The 21,699-nt window shown below is 44.3% G+C and overlaps 1 protein-coding gene across 1 annotated transcript in view; it reads left to right on the top strand.

Annotated features, from left to right (window-relative positions):
* Window positions 1-10,963: 10,963 nt before the first annotated feature.
* EDIL3 (EGF like repeats and discoidin domains 3) overlaps window positions 10,964-21,699 on the top strand; it is a 319,182-nt gene continuing 308,446 nt past the window's right edge. Inside the window, exons 1-2 of the mRNA XM_038765904.1 lie at window positions 10,964-11,078; window positions 11,283-11,396. Coding sequence (XP_038621832.1) covers window positions 11,327-11,396 — 70 coding nt within the window. The 5' untranslated portion in view covers window positions 10,964-11,078; window positions 11,283-11,326. The remainder of the gene's footprint in view (window positions 11,079-11,282; window positions 11,397-21,699) is intronic.

Here is a 21,699-nt window from a genome sequence, read left to right as displayed (position 1 = left end):
AGATTTACTTAGTAGCTGCCTGAGACCAGCTCTGTTGATGATCTAAGCTACTTTTTAAGCTCTGTGGAAATAATATAGTGGGCTTGGCATTGTTCCCTGCCTTTTTCTTCCATCTAATGTGCTGTGAAAATCCTGTCCACTGTGCCACACTGTGGTGTAAAGCCAAACTGCGACTCCGTGAGTCCACAGTTAATTGTGTTCTTCAATAATCCATCATCATCAATTGTATTTATTGAGTGCTTACTGTGTGCAGAGCACTGTACTAAGCGCTTGGGAACGACTCTGTCTAGGTCCTTGCCAGGAACAACGAAATGCTATGATGGTCACTGCACACTACTAACCTTTCACTTAGCTACTTAAAGATGGGGGTGAGAGGAACATCTTTATGACCTTATGTCTTACCTTTCTCAAGAGTTGCGATATTCGTTAAGCGCTTACTATGTGCCAAACATTCTTCCAAGTGCTGGGATGCATACAATAAAATCACAATGGATACCATCCCTGTCCCATGTTCCATGTGTTGCAGAAAAACTCATGTACTACTGCAAAGCCTTCTCTCCGTGTCTGAGATCTTGGTAGGCATGCCCTTAATACGGGTGTTGTGACATTTTTCGTGGTCCTGACCGCAATATCGACTTCTCAAAAGATGGAATAAGGGCCATGTTTTCTCCTGGTGGTGGATTTCCTATTCACTTAAGGGGAGGGATTGTGCCTACCAATTCTATTGTACTGTACTCTCCCAAGTGCTTAGTACAGTGTTCTGCATACCCAGAAAAGCACTCTGAATACCAGTGATTTATTTAGAGATTCATCTTTGAAGGGAGATGTGTTAGATCTGTCCGTGTCTGAAGGGAGGTTTTATTTTTTTAATGGAGTTTGTTAAGTGCTTGCTTTGTGTCAAGCACTATTATAATCTCTGGGGTAGATTAATATTATATTATTATTATTATCATTATTATTATTATTATTGTTGTTGTTTTAATTGTATTTATTGAATGCCTACAGCATGCAAAGCACTGTTCTAAGCACTTGGGAGAGTACAGTATAGCACCAAACACATTCCCTGCCCATACACGCTGTTAGGTAGGGACCGTCTCTATATGTTGCCAACTTGTACTTCCCAAGCGCTAAGTACAGTGCTCTGAACACAGTAAGCGCTCAATAAATACAATTGAATGAATGAATACACGTTAATCAGGTCAGATGTGAGCCTGTTGTTGGGTAGGGACCGTCTCTATATGTTACCGACTTGTACTTCCCAAGCGCTTAGTACAGTGCTCTGCACACAGTAAGTGCTCAATAAATACGATTGAATAAATGCAGTCCCTGTCCCCTATGGAGCTCACAGTCTAAGTAGGAGGGGCGAACAAGCATTGGATCCCTATTTTACACCTGAGGAAACTGAGGCACAGAGAAGTTAAGTGACTTGCCCAAGGTCACACAGTAGACAAGTCACAAAGCTGCAATTAGAATCCAGGTCTCCTGATTCCCAGGTCTGTGCTTTTTCCACCAAGTCCACCTTCCACCTAGAGAAGCAGTATGGCTCAGTGGAAAGAGCCTGGGCTTTGGAGTCAGAGGTCACGGGTTCAAACCCTGGCTCCGCCAATTGTCAGCTGTGTGACTTCAGGCAAGTCACTTAACTTCTCTGTGCCTCAGTTACCTCATCTGTAAAATGGGGATTAAAACTGTGAGCCCCCCGTGGGACGACCTGATCACCTTGTAACATCCCCAGCACTTAGAACAGTGCTTTGCACATAGTAAGCGCTTAACTAATACCATCATTATTATTATTGTTAAGTCATGCTGCTTCTCTCTTCAGTAGTCTTGTGGTGGTTTGGGGTCCAATGAATTTCAGGTGGATCTCCTCTAAGTGTTTAAGCTTCCTTGGATGTACTCAGAGTAGGAAGTAGTTGGGTTAGTTCCTTCCCCAGTTGATCTGCCAGGAAAGAGTCCTCTCCATTAATTGTTGAGACTAATGAAGCCAATCTGGACTGAGCACTGTGTTTCCATTTTATCATAGGCCACCAAGCACACCGCATGACACATCTGTGCCAAGACACCAGGGAGGTGAGAAACTGGGGCAGGCTGAGCCTGTGCTTTGTAGTACACAATCACCGTAGATGTGTTCATTAATCAATTCATTAATTATGGTATTTGTTAAGCGCTTACTATGTGCCAGGCACTGTACTAAGTGATGGGATGGGATGGATATGGCTGAGTGGAAAGAGCACGGGCTTTGAAGTCAGAGGTCGTGGGATCAAATCCCGGCTTCACCACATGTCTGCTGTGTGACCTTGGGCAAGTCACTTAACTTCTCGGAGCCTCAGTTATCTCATCTGTAAAATGGGGATGATGACTGTGAGCCCCACGCGGGACAACCTGATCACCTTGTATCCCCCCAGTGCTTAGAACAGTGCTTTGCACATAGTAAGCACTTAATAAATGCTATTATTATTATTATTATTATTATTATTATTATGGACACAGGCAAATTGGGTTGAACACAGTTCCTGTCCTGCACAGCATTCACAATCTTATTCCCCATTTTACAGATGAGGTAACTGAGGCACTGAGAAGTGAAGCGACTTGCCTAAGGTCACACAGAGGACAAGTGGCAGAGACAGGATTAGAACCCATGACTCTCTGACTCTCAGGGCCATGCTTTATCATGTGGCATCATGCTGCTTCCCTGCTCTGTGCTGCTCATGACTTTGATTCTTGCAGAAGCCAAGTCTAGAGGAGCCAACAGCTCTTGTAAGGTTACCTCACCTCAATTATGATACAAGTGATGCCCTCACCTGTTCCTATACCACACCATGCCCCATTCAGGACTATCCCACCCAACTAAGCCAGCACAGAGACCTGCCACATGAGAAAAAAAACATGGCAATAATAAAGACTGAGAAATCAATCAGTCACTTTGTATGTAGAGCACTGTACTAAGCACTTGGGACAGTGCAATATAATAGGGCAATAGCATCCCTCTCCTTTCCCCATCCCAATGCAAAAAAAGGATAATTAGACTCATTAGAAGGAAGAGAAAAAATCATAGAGGGTGTATCTATGTCCCCCAACCTCATGCTCTCAAAATAGTGCCATTTTCACTTAAGCTGTTGGTCATCAAACAGTGAGATTTCTACTTAGTTTTATGAAGAAAAAAAGTCCAGGCATTAGGCAAGTCACACACATTGCCCAAGGAAAATGGGCCAATTATCTCATGGACCATTTTGTTTCCTCAGTATAAATGTATGCAGAAAAATGTGAAATTGTTACCTTCTCTGTTGCCAGGATAGATCGAGCAAGTATATCTAGCTAGCTATCCGTTCTGGAAACAGAGAAAGGAACAATTTCATAAACAATAGATGAACATCGATTGGAGATTTATTTCAGTCAACTTGACCTCTGAGGTAGTTTGTAAGAGTCATTAAACTGAAAACCGGAGCTCAGCGGTCAACCAGTAAACAGCAGTTCCCCTTCCCATCACTTTTTCTGATCCCCTGACACTTTTCAAATGAATATTATTGCGCCACTGAAGGACCACATTTTTTTTTTCTTTTCACTGAACCCCATTGGCACTCTTTTTCTTTCCACTCTTAATGCTGCTGAAATCTGAGGCTGAGTTTTGGATTTTTTTTTTTTCCCAAATGAACTCATTGCCCTTGGGCCCTTGAATCTGTGCACAGAACACAGAAACAGCAATTAAGCTAACGCTGGCAGCTAAACCCAACCAGAAAGAAAAAGTTAAGATCTTCCCGTCAGGAAAATGCAAGTCCAAAAGAAAATCATTTTCACTATGTTCTAAAAGCCAAGACTATGTGAATACCAGTCATGCCTTCGATTCTATCATTAGTACTTGTACACTCCCAACCTCGCCATTTTGGACATGTCAATTTTTATACTCTACTTTTGGAGCACTTCCTCTTCCCTTTTGAAAATTATTTTATGTCTCCCTGGATTGTGAACTCTGTGTGGGAAACTGTTGTATACTCGGTGTGAGTATCATATCATCTGACTCTGTTTTACTCCCTTAAGTGTTTAGTCCAGTGCCTGACTCAAGGTAGGTGCTCAATGAATAACACTGATTAATCGATTGATTCACTGGCTATTGGACTCTGTGACAGAGAAGAAGTGGCAGTAAGGACCCCGCTTTTGCTAATTTCAAGTTTCCCCAGTGGTTGATCTTCATTTTGAAAGAGGAAAGTAAATTCCAAAGTAAATGACAATGTATTAATTGAAATTGTGAAGCTATGCTGTCACATATGCTGATGGTTTGTTGCTGTTGAGGAAAGGGATATATTTTTCCAAACATTCACCATAGAGATAGATATATATTGCCCTTCTCCCCAGATAGATGGTCATAGAATCCTGAATTAACTTTAGATGTGCCATCTTATTCAATATTTCAGGAAAAAATATTCATGATGTCCTCTGTCATGCGGTAATCTGTCTTAAATTAACATTTAATTAAATGGGAAATGTTTAATTACATGAAATGTCTAAGAGCCTTGAAATTTCTTCACAAACATGTTCTTTGGTACAATAATGCCGGGATTTAAATGTTGATGATGAAATGTCATGTTCCTTGTTATTAAAAGTAATTATGATATCTTGACATTGGGTGGGTGAATTGTGATATATGTGCAAAATCCTCTCTAAGGCTGATAACTCAAGATGTCATTTTCAAAGTGTATGATAAAATGATTTTCCTGTTTTAGTTTAACGATGTTCATCTTAAATGTCAGTCATTTCTTCCACCTCCTATGCTTTCTACAAATGAGGCTAAAATATATGAGGCACTTTTTGCTAAATGAATTCCACAGAAATTTCACATCCATCCCCCAAATTATTACCTCTTTATTTTCTCATCAAACACTTTTTTCCAAACAGTTATGGATATAACGACTCCTAATTCAATTTGTGATCTGTAATCAGTTATTAATCGAGCACATGCTGTGTGCAGAACACCAAACTAGGCACTTGGAAAAGTTCAGAACAACAGACTTGGTAGATGCTAACCCTACCCATAAGGAATTTAAATTCTGCAATGAAATGAAATTTCTACCAAAAAGCTGGTGATATTGCAAAGTAAAGAAATAGATGGCTATACCCATTTTTCTTACTCTATAACCTTACAAGAGTCCAAATGGAAAAAAAAAATCAATTTTCAACTCAACTGAATTTTCATTCAGTGTTCTACTTTCATGTATATGAAATTGCCCATTTCACTTTGGGGCAAAGGGGGACTGGCTGAGACAGTATGGATGGCTCTGCACAAACCATCACCACTTCTGCAAAAATGCTTTAAGCTCATGTTCCTGTTGGTGATAAGACCTACCTTTCCCCTCTTAGCCATCATTGTCTGAGCAATGTTCACTCATTTATGCAAGGCATCAGAAAAGATGAACTTCTGTGTTTTCATGTACCAAGTGTGTGAGAGATTTTCTCTGTGCTCTTCCCACTGTGAGTTCTCAGTAAATACTATTTATTTATTGATTGATTGAATAACTACTGTAAGGATAGGACTGTTCTAAGCACTTGGGAGAAGTCAATAGAAGACAATCCCTGCCCTTAAGAAGCTTACAACCTAGCAAGGATGACAAGCACAACATACTGGCAAATAGGAGGAAAAAGGGAATCGAAAGCTGGATATGTGGATGAGTAATGACTTAAATAGCAGAGAGTGGTAGTAAAGTGTGTTGCCTTCAGAGGGTGCTCAATAAATACTATTTCCACTACTACTTGTATTGCAATAGAAGAAAGTAGAGACATAGGCTCATGGCCCATTATGGTTTTATAGGCACTGACTTTGGGAGAGCTATAAAACTGCAGGCCAGATCATGTGAGGTTATTAAAAGTCTCTTAACAGGGATAGTCTGGGAGGCCAGTGCTTTTCCGCTGTTCAGGCATGTTGATGGTTTCTGCATTTCAATCTTGGGGAAGATACAATTCAGTTTGGGAAGAAAATGATTTTTAAGGTACTTTTTAAGTGATGCTATGCTCCAAGCACTGGGGTAGGTACAAATCAATCACGTTGGACACAGTCCCTATCCCATATGGGGCTCACAGTCTAATTAGAAGGGGGAAGAGGCATTTAATTCCCATTTTACAGGTGAGGAAACTGAGGCACAGAGACGTTAAGCAACTTGCCCAGGGTCTCACAGCAAACAACTGGCAGAGCTGGGCTTAGAATAAGTCATCTGATTCCCAGGTCCTGCTGCTTCTTATAAATGTCAGTTTGTTAAAATGCCTGGAGTCATGGGAAGGAATGAACTATTCGTATCTAGTCACTGACAATAGGCTGTTTCATTTGAAAAAGCACCGTGCTATTGAAAGAGGCCAGTGAATAAGAAAAGCACGCAATGTGTCGAGCCTATCTTGTGAGCAGAGGACTTGAGGTTCCTCTCCTGAGATCCAACAGTGCTTTTCGCAACTGGTCCAACAGTCAGAGCTGCCAGCTGACATCCTTCTTATGATTAGTGTCATCATGCCATCCATCTTGGCATGTCTACACGTTTTAATGTAGTATAATGCCCTCTGGAGTTTTAAAAAGTCATTCTTTAAATGAAAAGCAAAGCACAGTGCCATTAGCTTAGACGTCTGAGCCAATAAGCCACCTCACTTCCTATCATGTCCTCTAAAACAATTAATTATGACACACATCTCTTCTCCTTTTCTTCCATCCCCTACTTCAATTTCCCAATCACTCAGAGGCTAGGTTTTGGATTTCAGGAAATCTTTGGGATATGGGCATAGTTTGGATATGGTAGCTCAGTAGTTCAGTGATAATTAGAAACATTACATTTTATTTTTTTGGTTAATAAAAAAATATTGTACTTACATGTTCTACATTTTAGAAGATCAGCTCTACATTTATTAACCTCTTGGAGCCATGTGGCAGAGATTTGACGTTGGAAGGATTCAGGAGTTACAGAGCTTGCTTACTATTAGGAAGACCCTGGGGATTAATCATATTAGTTTTGAAAGGGCTATGAGCATAGCAATTTTCTTACTTGTTCTAAAATTCAGGGCTTGAATTGTAACTCACCACTTTCACCTGCTGACAATTTGAGTGACAGCTTCGTCTTTCCTGTCCAAAAAACAAAAAACAAAACCCCCAAAATAAATAGAGCTGAAGTCCTATGGGATCCTATTTACTTAAAGCCTGGTAGCAGCTGACATATACCAGCTGTGTGACCTTGGGAAAGTCATTTAACTTATCCATGCCTCAGCTTCCTCATTATGAAAGGGAGAAATAGAAATAGCTGTTCTCTCTTTCCCTTAGATCTTGAATCCCACATGGGACAAAGACGGGATCTGATCTGATTGTACTGAATTTACCCCAGTGTTTAGCACATAGTAAGCACTTAACAAATGCCACACTTCTTATTATGATCATTATTTTGGAGCAGGGAGAAGTGTGGTCAGCAGTTGTCTGCAGCTTATCCTGACTGCAGAAGCCCTGGTCCCTCTTGTCTGAATCCTTTCACTGACCCAGGATTCTGGTGGAAGGCTAGGGATGGAGAAAGAGACTGAGTAAAGGATACAAGAAACTGAGTGTCCTAGTAGCAGAGCCTGGACGTCAAAAGACCTGGGTTCTAATCCTGGATCTGTTACTTGCCTGCTACAGTACTTAGGGTGAGTAACATAACTTCTCTGTGGCTCGGTTTCCTCATCTGTAAAATGAGGAATCAATGTCCGTTCTCCCTTCCCCATTAGAGTATGAGCCCTACGTTGGACAAGGATCTGATTACCTACTTCTGTGCTTAGAACAATGTTTGGCATAAAGTATGTGCTTAACAAATACCACAATTATTATTACAAAGGATGGTGTCCAAAATTTCTGGCCGGATGACATTCGTGTTTATTTTTCTTCTCCTGCCCATTGGAATATTTCCTTTTCTTGCCTCTTTCCTCTTCCTCCAAAAAGAGGAACTACTTTGAGACAGAGCCTGAGACAAGTTGCAAGAGACATTCAATCTGTTTGATTGTAAAGTTCTTAAGGGGCAGGGATCATGTCAACTAGCTCTATCATATTCTACAAGTGCTTAGTACAGTGCTCGGCATCTAATTAATCCATCAATGGTATTCACTGAGCACTTACTGTGCGCAGAGTGCTAAACTAAGCTCTTGGGAGAGTACAGTTCTATAGCATGGGTAGGCAAGATCCCTGCCCACAAGGAGTTTACAATCCCATGTAAACACTCAAAAAATCCTGCTGATTGATTACTGCTGATTGATTACTGCTGTTTACCTACAATGCTGAAATGGAGTGTGCTGTTGCTGTTTGGGGGCTCTGCCCTGCGGTTAGAGCTACTTGTTGATGTTGCAGTTGCCCTCCTCATTTTATAAACATATGTTCACAGCAAGGACAACCAGAGAACTGCCACCAGATACAGTGGGGCTGTTAACCCACAACTGAAAACAGAACAATGATTTCAACACTCCCCTTCCCACTTCTGGTTGTCTTGGAACACGCCACCTCACTATCGTGCTGCCAGGCAAAGCGGTCCCTCAGAATGTCCTACCTCTAAGGAACATAACTGCTTAAATACAATGGGGAAAATATTGATCACTTCCGGTCCAGATGCTGAGGAATATTTTGGAAGACAGAATCCCATTTTTCTTAGAGAAAAAAAACTGTTTGAGCCCCATATCAAATATACAATGTGCCATGCCTATTTCCTAACTCACGAGATATCCGATTCTGGCTTCTTTCTGGCAGGTTCCAGTCCAGCATCTAAATTCTTCTCTCTGAATTACTCTTGTGGCCAGGATGTGTTTGTGCTCCTAAAAGCAGGCTCCATCGTCTAACGGGATTATTGCCAGCTCATTTGTTCTTATGACCTCTTATGTTCTTATGTTGCCAACTTGTACTTCCCAAGCGCTTAGTACAGTGATCTGCACACAGTAAGCGCTCAATAAATACGACTGATTGATTGATCGACCTCACCAGGGAGACTCTGATCTCTGCTGATGGTACTTTCCCCAAGGGCTATGGGGGCTGGAGCGTGTCTATACTGTGCCCTCCCAAGCGCTTAGTACAAGTGCTCTGAACACAGTAAGCACTGCATTGGTACGATTGATTGATCAAGAGGAGGGCTTCCCTACTTCCTAACCCTGGACTCCAGGGGAACACCTTGGTAACTCCCCTCCCCTGGCCCCTAAGCTCTGGAGAGTTCAGTGTGAGAGCAGTGCATCTGCTTCGAGCTTCCTACTTTGGCCCTACAGTGGCTAATAATTGAGGGCCACTGATTGTGAGGATGAAACACGCTAGTGATGTCCACAGCCGCCGCACTGAACCTTCTCCGTCCGGGAGGCACTATAAGAAATCGCTGAGCGCCCATTCCCGGCACATACCTAAGGAAGAGCTCCCGGAGAAGCTCCAACGTCCTGACGATTTGGAAAGCTCCCCCCCGCTCGCTGAAAGCAGAGGGGAAGCGCCGGTGCTGGGGGTTGCTTCTTTAACTCCTAGATCCCAAGTGCGTTTGGAAAGGGATGGAGGGCGGGAAGGGGAGTGGGGTTGGAGGGGGGGGGGGGAGAAGTAGGAGGCTCGCAGAGGAATTTAGAGGAGGAGGACGGTAGGTGCCAGGGTGTGGTTGCGGTCATCTCCTTGCTCTCGTCCAGCACACGAGGAGATATGCGGGAGAGACGAAGAGAGAGAAAGAGAGAGAGAGAGAAGAGAGAGAGAGAGAGAGAGAGAGAGAGGGAGTGGAGTGGGGAGGCGGAGAGAGAGAGACAGAGACACAGAGTGAGAAAGGGAGAGGGAGAGGGAGAAAGAGAGAGAAAAAGAGGGAGGGGAGAGAGAGAAAGGCAGGGGTGAAAGGGAGAGAGGAAAAGAGGGAGGGGGAAGAGAGAGAGAAGGAAAGGTAGGGAGAGAGGAGGGGACAGGGAGAAAGAGAGAAAGGGAAAGAGGAAGAGAGGGAGGGGGAGAGAGAGAAAAGGAGAGCGGAGGGGGGAGGAAGAGAGGAAAGGAGGGGGGACAGGAAGAGAGAAGGAGGAGGGAGAAAGATAAAGGGAGAGGAAAAGAGGGAAAAGGAAAGACAGGAGGAGAGACGGAGAGGAAGAAAGGTAGGGAGAGGGAGAAAGGAAAAGAGGGGGAGAAAGATAGAGGGAGAGGGAATAGGGGAGGAGAGGGAGAAAGGAAGGGGGGAAAGATAAAGGCAGAGGAAGGGAGAAGGAAAGAGGAGGAGAGGGAGAGGGAATAGGGGAGAGGGAGAAAGGAAGGGGGGAAAGATAAAGGCAGAGGAAGGGAGAAGGAAAGAGGAGGAGAGGGAGAGGGAGAGAGGAAGGGAGAGAGGAGAAGAGGGAGGCGAGAGAAAGCGGGGGGGGGGGGGGGGGGGAAGGAGGGCGGGCCGGAGGGGCGGACCGGGCCGGGCCAGCCGGGCGGTCAGGCGCACACGCCGCCTCTGTTTGTATACAGTGCGCCCTCCCACCGACACCGCTCCCTTCTGCTGCTGCTCCTTCTGCTTCTCCCTCTTCTTCTTCTCCCTCTTCTTCCTTGCCTTCTTCCTTCCCTTCTTCTCTCCCGCCGCTCCCTGTGTCCCTGTCCGTCCCTCTGTCCCTGGGCCGCTCCCGGGGCCTCCCGCTTCATTGTTCTGCCGGGCCCCACACCCGCCGCCGCGGCAGAGGAGGAGGAGGAGGCGGGGGGGGGGGGGGGGAGGAGAGGAGGAGGAGGAGGAGGAGGAGGAAGAGGAGGAAGAGGAGGAAGAGGCAGCGGGAGCAGCCGGGGAGAGCCCGCCCGCCTAGGGACCCGGGAAGGGACCCGGGAGCCGCGCATCCTCAGCCCTTCTCCTCTTCTTTTTCATCTCCCTCCCCCTCCTCCTCCTCTTCTTCCTCCTCCTCCTCCTCTTCCTCCTCCTCTTCTTCATCCTTCTCCTCCTCTTCTTCATCCTTCTCCTCCTCCTCTTCCTCCTCCTCCTCTTCCTCCTCCTCCTCTTCTTCTTTATTCTCCTCTTCCCCTCTTCTTCATCCTCCTCCTCTTCTTCCTCCTCCTCTTCCTCTTCCTCCTGCTCCTGCTCTCCCTCCTCCCGCAGGTGTGCTCCGCTGGTCTGGCAGCCCGTACCCGGAGCTCCCGGCAGGTGCGGGGAAACTGAGGCAGGCGGGAGGGGACATTTCTTCCCTTCTTTTTATTTAGTAATTCTCTCTCTCTCTCTCTCTCTCTCTCTCTCTCTCTCTCTCTCTCTCTCCCCGGCCCCCCCAAGGAAGGTCTGCGGGAAGAGGATATATATAGATATATATATATATATATATATATATATATTTTTTTTTTTTTTTTTCTGTAGTTGGTCCTAGCGTATCCTCCCGTCCGGGGGAGGAAGGAAGGAGGATGGCGGCGGCGGTGGTGGTCGGCTGGCTCGGGCTGTGGGTCAGCCTGAGCGTCCCGCACATTGTCCGAGGTGAGCCGGGGGGCGGGAGGGGGCATCCCCCATCCCCAATCCCCCATCCCCCATCCCCAGCGGTCCCCGAGTCAGAGAGGAGCCGGGCTGAGCGTCCCGCACAGCGTTTGTCACCCCGCAGGGCCGCCGCGCCCGGGGAAGCCCCTGGACAAACCTGGAGCGGGACAGCCACTCCCAGACACTTACTACTACTAATACTACTACTAATAATGGCATGCATTAAGCTCTTACTATGTGCAAAGCACTGTTCTAAGCGCTGAGGAGGTTACAAGGTAATCAGGTTGTCCCACGGGGGGCTCACGGTCTTCATCCCCATTTTAATAATAATAATAATCGTATTTCTTAAGCGCTTACTATATGCAAAGCACTGTTCTAAGTGCTGGGGAGGTTACAAGGTGATCAGGTTGTCCCACGGGGGGCTCACGGTCTTCATCCCCATTTTAATAATAATGATAATAATGGTATTTGTTAAGCGCTTACTATGTGCAAAGAACTGTTCTAAGCGCTGGGGAGGTTACAAGGTGATCAGGTTGTCCCACGGGGGGCTCACGGTCTTCATCCCATTTTAATAATGATAATGGTATTTGTTAAGCGCTTAGTATGTGCAAAGCACTATTCTAAGCGCTGGGGAGGTTACAAGGTGATCAGGTTGTCCCACGGGAGGCTCACGGTCTTCATCCCCATTTTAATAATAATGATAATAATGGCATGTATTAAGCTCTTACTATATGCAAAGCACTGTTCTAAGCGCTGGGGAGGTTACAAGGTGATCAGGTTGTCCCACGGGGGGCTCACGGTCTTCATCCCCATTTTAATAATAATAATAATAATGGTATTTGTTAAGCGCTTACTATATGCAAAGCACCGTTCTAAGCTCTGGGGAGGTTACAAGGTGATCAAGTTGTCCCACGGGGGGCTCACGGTCTTCATCCCCATTTTAAAGATGAGGGAACTGAGGCCCGGAGAAGTGAAGTGACTTGCCCAGAGTCACACAGCTGACAATTGGCGGAGGCGGGATTTGAACCCATGACCTCTGACTCCAAAGCCCGGGCTCTTTCCACTGAGACACGCTGCTTCTCTACTAAGCGCCTACAGCGTGCTAAGCGCTGCGCTGGACGCTCGGGACAGTTCCATCGCCAGACTGGGCGATTAAAACCCGCAGAGCCGCCTCCCCTCCCTCCCAGCCTGGCTCTAGTCCCGGAGAATAATACTAATACTAATAATATGGTATTATTATTACTATGGTATTATTATGGTATTTGTTAAGCGCTTACTATGTGCCAGGCACTGTACTAAGCGCTGGGGCGGATACAAGCCAATCAGTTTGGGCACAGTCCCTGTCCCATGTGGGGCTCACAGTCTTAAGCGCTTAGCAGTGCTCTGCACACAGTAAGTGCTCAATAAATACAATTGATTGATTAATCCCCATTTTACAGACGAGGTAACTGAGGCACAAACTGTGAGCCCGTTGCTGGGGAGGGACCATCTCTGCTGCCGATTTGTACTTCCCAAGCGCTTCGTCCAGTGCTCTGCACGCAATAAGCGCTCAATAAATACGATGGAATGAATGAAGTGAATTGCCCAAGGTCACCCAGAGCAGACAAGTGGCGGAGGCGGGATTAGAACCCACGACCTAATGATTCTCAGGCGAGGGCCACTACTCCTGTGATGCTTTTAACAGTTGGGTAGGGACTGTCTCTATATGTTGCCAACTTGGACTTCCCAAGCGCTTAGTATAGTGCTCTGCATACAGTAAGCGCTCAATAAATGCGATTGATTGATTGATTCTAAGGGATGGGGGTCTTCGGCCGGAGAAGCAGCTCAACCCTGGACATTTTAGGGCCCCCCCATCCCCTCCCCAGTATATTGGGGTGCATTGGGCCTAGCCTTCCAAAGGAGAGGGGAGCAGAGAACAGTCCCAGGAACTTCAGCCCCCTGCAGAGTGGGATCTGGGATCCCCTGGGAAAATCCTTTTTTTTTTTAGGACTAAAAATGTGTCCCCGGGAGGGAAATGCGTGTTCCCTCCCGGGGTCGCGAAAGTTGCCAGAGTCCCCCTGGTCACCAGGCCTCTGATGGGGCACTGGGAAATCACCAGGCTCCTGGCCACCCTGGGACCGCTTAGACCAATGCTTGGCACATAGTAAGCGCTTAATAATAATAGCAGTGCCTTTTGTTAAGCGCTTACTATGTGCAAGGCACTGTTCTAAGCGCTGGGGAGGATCCAGGTGATCAGGGTGTCCCCCCGTGGGGCTCACAGTCTTCATCCCCATTTTACAGATGAGGGAACAGAGAAGTGAAGTGGCTTGCCCAAAGTCACACAGCTGACAAGCGGCGGAGTCAGGATTAGAACCCATGGCCTCTTCTTAACAAATGCTATTATTATTATAATTTTTTTTTGGGGGGGGAAGCGCAGGTTTGGGCGGCTGCGGTTGGTCCTATAGCCTGGGAAAAAAATAAAAAGTGAGATTGGGATTCCGGGCTTGGCGCCGCTTGAGTTGGGATGCCAGCTTGTTGTGGGCAGGGATTGTCTCTGTTGCTGAATTGCATTTCCCAAGCGCTTAGTGCAGTGCTCTGCGCACAGTAAGCGCTCAATAAATACGAATGAATGAATGAATGAAGATGTTGCGGGGCGTGGGAAGGGGGAGGGAAGGGGGAGAGAGAGAGAGAGCGAGAGGTGAACTTCAAGCTTGGCCATTCCAACAATCCTCCTCATTTTCTTATCTTATCCATTTTCCCTTTGTGGGCAGGACTGTATCTGTTGTTACGGCGTCCTCTCCCAAGTGCTTAGTACAATGCTTTGCACACAGTAAGCGCTCAATAAATACGATTGAATGAATGAACTTCGGGGACGGAAGGTTTTTCCTTCTGGTCCTGGACCCGGTGGCGCTGGGCAGAGTCCGTCTGAGTGGTTTTATTGGCTTTTAAATCCCCCAAGGGAGAGATTTAAGGGTCCATTGCAACATTTGGCTTTAAGATGCGGCGCTTCAAAGCCGTCGTGTATCAGGCGATAGAGGACTAGATCTGAGATTGAAAACCTAAAAATCCTACGAATTTCCGCTGTTTAGATCATTGTCCTTTTGGACTTTCCCTCCGTCCCCCCTAGACACACACACAAGGGCGCAACTGCCCCGTGTTGTGGGAAGAGGGTTGTGGCTGGAACAGACCCTGTAAATCACTGCCCCTTTCTCCAGCCCTCTCTGGGGCAGATTAAGAGGGTTGCAAAGTGAGTGTGTATATGTGTGTCTTTGTGTGTGTTTGTATGTGTGTGTGTGTGTGTTTAGGAAATGGTAACATCTTAGTGGTTCCTGTGGGCGAGCCGAGATTGCAGTGAAAGATGTGTGCCTCCAAGCGCGATTGTCTGAATCGATTACCCCTGCACTGTGTTCTGAAGGAAAGAGAGGGTTGAATGTGTTCTTCCCCTGCTCTCCCTCACACGTGCACAAACACACACACACACACACACACACACACACACACACCTCCCACCCACCCACCTACCACATACCAATTCCATCCCCTGGCCCTCCGGCCCGCATTGAGGTGAGGATGGGGCTGGTGGAAAAGGAGGGGAGAAAAAGGAGAAATTGCTTATTTCTGCTGCAGTCCCCACTGCCTCCCCACAGCAGGGACCCGCTGGTGTGAGCGATGGCGAGTGCCCAGTGTCAGTGGGTGGGCAGGCAGTACAGCCCCAGTCGTTGCCGCAGCGCCCAGAGGTGTGAAGCGGGTCAGGGCCGAGCACGTGGTGCCACACGAGGTGCCCCACGAGGCCGGCTGTGAGGACTGATGGGCAAGGCCGGGCCACTGCGGGCTAATGAGGGCACTTCGTGGCCACTCAACAACCAGACGTTAAGGGAAAAGCAATCAGAAATGCAATGTAGTACCAGTGAGGTTTCTACTCCAGTGGTCCTAGACACTGGGACGCTTCGTGTGTGATAGTTCACATTTAAACTTTGAGTAAACTTGCTATCCACAAAACTTGGGCATTCCAAGAGGAAATTCCCCTGGCGTGCGTCCTTCTTTTTAAAGTTGGCATTTTCCCTCTGCGCGACATGTAATTTAAGTTCATTAACGTTTATGCTTTGGGTAGACTCTGTAACTTTTATTAGTAGCTTTTACTTTAAAATTAAACCAATGGATCAGTCATCTTGAATATTTTATTAGCTTTTAAATTATGCATTGTTATGGGTTGCTCTGAAAGGAAGTCCAATAACGTTCATACAGTTTCAGCAGGACTGTGATATCTAAGACAATCTATCCTTATGCCTGCAGTTAGCTTGTGTCTGAAGTCTTTCAGCAAGAGATTCTGTCTCTAAAAAGTCTAGACATGTCATAAATGGGATGCATCATTGGACTCTTTCATTTGTCTTTAAGAAACTCTTTTTTTTTTACCACTGCATTAGAATGAAGCATAACTTCAGAACTACCAAAATCCTCTCCTTCTCAACATTGTTCTCTTAATACAGACCATACCACTGAAAGATGCATTTTCTCTCTTTTCCTTGTACTTGTTTAAATTTCAATTGTTTCGTTATCAGATTGCTAGGAACATTAACCTTACACTTTAAAAATGAGTCACAGATTCAATAGCAAAATCTATTATTTTAGTCATGTTTAAATTATAATTTGAAGACAATGTTAAACTTTAGGGGAAGAGTTTCCTACTGAGATAATTTGGTTCTACTGCATAACTTTTGGCATGCCTTAGTAAGCGTGCTCATAATATGGTACCAATGATTGACTTTTGGAAAATTCTTTCAAGATGTTCTTAACATCTTTGTAAATTAAAGCAGTCTGTTTCAAAAATTCAGTATTTAGACGCAAAATCAGTGGATTTTACAATAGGAGAACAGAACCAAAATGATTGGTCGTCAACTCTTATTTTACCTTAAAGTTGATGGAACTGCCAGACAGAAACTAATTAATGCATTCTGTTAATTTGTTGTGTTACAGGTCTACCATTACTCTGTACTATTCTTTAATTAAAACAGATTGTTAGATTTCCAAACATGTTACTTACTGGCTCAGTTCATTCTCTCTAATTGAAAAAAAAAGTCACGAATTGTTTCAATTTTTTTTTCCCCGTCAAGTTTGTCTTCATGGTTGTTACAGTGTCTAGAATTGATTGAGACTGCTGCATATTTTTTTTTGCTGTGGAATAATAAACTGCTTATTATTGTATTCAAAATTAATAATAATGATAGTATTTGTTAAGTGCTTACTATGTGCCAAGCACTGTTCTAAGAGCTGAACACTTTGTAACCAAAAAAATGATCTTCCCAGGACTATGGGAAGAATTTGAGTACCACTGATTTTGTTTCGGCATTTTGACCTTAGCTGATGTATTTTATAGAAGGACTCTTGGTTGTAGGTCTGTTTTAAAGCACTTATCTTCTAAGATGAATTAAGATTCGGGAACATTCATTACCAATACAAAAGACTTACATCCTAAAGAACTGAGGCTACTTAATTGTGAAGCCAAGCAATTTTGCCGTTTGTTGTTTTCCAAAGACACTTGCAGGTGCAGTGGAATCACACACAGTTTATAATGTAGAAGATACTTTGAGTCCTAGCCAAAGAACAATGCAGTCTTCAGAATTTAGTTTGTACCGGAAGCCAATCAGAATGAGTGACTATTTTTATAATTTTTTGTTAGCACATTTTGCTACAAAGAACAGTGAGTGCAGTTAGGCTACTTACCCCTCAACTCTTGATAGTTTTATGCTGTCTATGGTTTGATTCTGTTCATTTTTTGAGAAATTGTACGATATTTTGATATAGCCAAGAAAATTAGGCAAACTGTGTACCATTCCTAGTTTAAATTTCATTACTCTTAATATTTTAAGTCTTCTGTGCAGGTTGCAATAACAGGCCATGAGATACTTAGTATGCCTTTGGGGAATTACAGTAATAGCGTATTGATCCACAAAGAGCTATGTGAAGTTGGGCCATTATTCCAAATGTTGCAGGGCCTCTAGTGTGAGAAAGCAAGGCATTTTAAAAACACAACAGATATTTAAACCAAATCACTTACATCTTAATGAAGCCCAGAAATGCCCATAGGAGCCTCTTTGAAAGGATGGAGAGAAGCAGATGGAATCGGCTGTACCATCACCAGTAGGTGTCAGAATAATCAATGGAGATAATTCAGAAAGTCACGCAAGTAGAGAGAAGTAAACTAAGAAAAGACTTATGATAATATAAAATATCTGCATAAGTAACTGTTTAGGGATCGCCCAGAGATGAAGATTAGCTCCAAGAGGTGGCATTTGCTAGAGTGACTGTTTTCACTCTATTTTTACTACCTTACTGAAGTTACCCAAATTGTCCACCACTCGAGCTACAGCACAACTATGCCTAACGGGAACTTTTCTAAAGGAACCTCCTGAATATCTTCAGATCCCGAGGTGCTACTGATGGAAATATCCCTTAGGCGAGGAGTGCTATGGAGTAAAAGAATTCTATTGAATTTTAAGAAATCTCTGTCAACTGACTCCCAGCTTAAAAGGAAAGGCATTGATATTGCCAAGAAACTGACCTTCACGTCCTCTGAACTTAAGGTAAGGTTTTGGGTAAACTCTGGAGTACTAGTCAAATAGAGAGATTAATGAGGCTTTTCTCCTCTAATGCCAAATTCTAGGTGCCCTAGTGCTTCTGAATTTCTAAAGAGTCTGCCGGAGGGGCCACAGTCCTCCAGAAATGCTAGATAATGCCACAGATTAAAGTGAAGAGCAACATCCTTTGACTCTGAAGCAGAGAAACATATTAAAGTTTGCCATTCCCTGACTGAGCTACTAACCCTCAGATAGAGGGTTTTTTTTTTTCCATCGGTAACCCACAATGATCTAATATCATTTCTTTGTTTTTCTCTGCCCTCCAACTTTTCCTTTTAAATGTGTTTCTGACATCTGTGATGTTGGCCTTAAAAAACCATGTGGCCCATGCACACACATAGTATACCTTTTCTGTAAGTCTCATCTGCTCCCGTGTGCCCTTCATAACATACCAACCATTTTATATAAAGGAATACCTTTTGGGGCCAAAGTTCTCTGAAAATAAAAGACAGTATTTCTTCCCCATCAATAATGGTAGCTAAGACCCAGTATTCCAGTATGGAGTGTTCGTAGCATCCCTTTATTATATTAGAATAGGGGATTGTAAATGGACTGACTCTTGGTATTCCACTCCAGGGGACTTTCTACTCCAGGATAGATCCTGATGCCTTGACCCAAAGATCCTATAGCTGAAATACGTGAAAGAATGGAATAAATCAGCAGCAGAATTCGGAGGAATATGGAGTTTATGGCACTTGGTTAGCTGAAATATATTATTAATAATAATGATAATAGTAATAATAATTATTATGGTATTTGTTAAGCACTCATTATGTGCCAAGCACTGTACTAAGCACTGAGTACTGTACTAAATGCTATCTGTTAAGCACTTAATAAGGGTGAAGTAGTAGGAAGGATTCAAGACATTAGGTCAGGCACAGTCCCTGTTCTACATGGGGCTCAGCAAACTCAAGCTAACTTGTCCTAGATCACACAGCAGGTGAGTGAAGTGGTCGGGATTAGACTATTTTTTTCCTGATTCCCAGGCCTGTGCTCTTTCCATCTCTCACATTGGAATATGTCTTCTGGCCTGGAAGACCAAAATATCTCAAGCTTTGGTTAAAGTGCACTTCTATGTGTATAATGAATCCATCAATAATATTTTTTGAGCTATTTTGGTGTGCAGAGCACGGTACTGAGTGGGTAGGAGAGGTCAGTGGCAGAAATGATGGTTCCTGCCCCCAGGATGCTAATACCCTCGTGGGGGAGACAGGTATAATTTAATGTTCAAATAGGAGGGAGAAATGCTCAAATAAGAAGAAGTGCTATAGCTTGATTTCATTCCAGAAATGGAAGAATGTGTATTCTTTAAACAGACAGTGCACAAAAGTATGTATTACAGAAATATTTTTGTACTGTTATAAAATGCTTACTGAGAGCCAGTATTGTGCCCTGGAAAGTGGAATGAAGAGATATAATTCCAGGCCCTCACACAGATGGGTTTTTGAGCTCCAAGACACTTCTGAATCTGACACTCATTTTGTGGCCAACAGAAACATACTTTAGTCTTTAGCTTCAGTGTTTCCATCTTTCAAAGGGAGTCGGTAGTGCCAACCAGACAGATATATTCTGAGGAATGGCTTAATGATAATAATAATTATGGTATTTGGTAAGCGCTTACTATGTGCCAAGCACTGTACTAAGCGCTGGGGTAGATACAAGGTAAGCAGATTGTCCCACGTTGGGCTCACAGACTTAATCTCCATTTTACAGGTGAGGGAACTGAGGCACAGAGAAGTCAAGTGACTTGCCTAACATCACACAGCAGACAAGTGGTGGAGCCGGGATTAGAACCCACGACCTCCGACTCCCATCTTAATATCGCTTAATGCGATATTACATTTTGCAGATGAAAAGCCGTAAATTATTCTCTCATAATGGGGTAATTGTGGGCCTGATTCTACACTAGACCCCTAATGTGACTGCCTTGCCAGAGTTTCCTGAAGGTTCAAACACCGTTTGCTGGATGTTTTGTGAGGGGGAGGGGTAGTTTTAGGCATTCATTTGAAAGGAACTCTTCTTAATTCTTGTCTAACACTCATCTTAAGCTTAAGTTACACATGTACTAAGATCAACAGAATAGTTTGCAGATTACTGGTGATGACAGCAAGGCAGATAGTGTGATGAAGACTCTGAGAAGAGAACCCTGAGGAACACGGAGACAAGGCAGCAGGGAAGAAGCATTAAAGACCACAAACCAAGCCCTCTACCCACTTCCCTACCATTTCGCCTTACCTTCTGTTAACCAATCAATCAGCACTATTTTGTGAGCCCTTACTCTGTGCAGAGCACTCCACTAAGTGCTTGGAAGTGTACAATAGGGTTAGTAGACATGATCCCAAACCTCAAGATGTTTACAGCTCTTGAGGAGTTCTCGGGTGTTTAGTGAGGGATAGCTGTCACTCAAGGCTTAAAAGGCCACCATCCAGTGTGGAGTCTCTGATATCTTGTCAGGGCTGAGCAATGACAGTAGATTTCCCAAATTGCTTCCATTTCCTGTGTGAGTTAGTAAGGTCTGGTTCCAGTGGGAAGCCTTTCCACAGTTATTTTATTTAAAGCTTCTCACCCTAGTGGGGTTAGTTGATGTTGAGAAAGGTAGGAGGAAGGTTTTTCCACGTTCATTACATTTGTTGGATCTCTTTCCAGAGGAAATGGGGGATTCAGGAGTCTCCTCTCCTCCCCCACTGATGAAATGCTCAAGGATCCTGGGAAATCTGCTACTACCCATATGGCCTGTTTTCCAAAGGTGGTTCATCTCCCCCAAGACTAAGCTCATTATAGGCAGGGAATGTGTCTGTTTATTGTTATATTGTACTCTTCCAAGCTCTTAATTTAGTACTCTGCACACAGTAAGCACTCAATAAATACATTTGACTGAATCTCCCCTATCCTGTCCCAAGCCCTTGTGCAGAGGAAGGGAGTGTTATAGGAGAAATTAGCCACTTTGCCTTGGCCTAAACCCAACCAAGCCTGGCCGATCTTTCTGCTGGGTTCTGTTCTCCCAGGCCTACAAATGTCAGTCAGTCCAAGTCTCTCTCCTCTTCAACTCTATCCTCCTTCCACTGAACAGGTGTAGCTTCATGAGCTTCCTTATCCACTTTTATCTGATTCCCCTCTGCTCTCCCTTTTCTAGGCAATAAAATATGACCATGTGTCTGGCTGCATAGCATAAAATAAACTGCAAAGTAGAGTTCATTCTTGATTACCTGTGATAATGGGGTTTAGCGTTACTAAGAATAAATGAAATCTCAGATAATCCGCTGGCTTTATTTAAGAAAGAGTTTCAGCCTCCTCCCTTAAGAGAAAGGTGATTTCCTTTAGGAGACAATTGGGCTGATTTTAAATTTTGTCCCCTTTTCTTCTTCTAACCCCACAGTAATAGAGGGTGAATGGTTAATGAAAGACAAGTCAGAGGGAAAAGGAAATCAAGCAAAGGAGATGGATTATCTGCAAGCAGGATCATCAGTTCTTGAAAAGTTGTAAATTGAACCTAGAGCAGGTCTGGGACATTAAAGGAGCTGTCTTGATGATGATGATGATTGTGGTGGTGGCACTATCTGTTAAGCATTTGCTGTATACCAAGCGCAGTACTAAATGCTGAGATTGATATTTGTTAATTTTGAACTTAACAAGCCTTAAATCTGCCTGTTAAATACATAATCAGAGTTCCAAAAAAATGTTGAAACCTAGGA

The sequence above is a fragment of the Tachyglossus aculeatus genome, chromosome 23 (genome assembly GCF_015852505.1).
Source record: "Tachyglossus aculeatus isolate mTacAcu1 chromosome 23, mTacAcu1.pri, whole genome shotgun sequence".
NCBI lineage: Eukaryota > Metazoa > Chordata > Mammalia > Monotremata > Tachyglossidae > Tachyglossus > Tachyglossus aculeatus.
The sequence above is the reverse complement of the archived record's forward strand: the minus strand, read 5'-3'. Positions and strand labels throughout refer to the sequence as shown.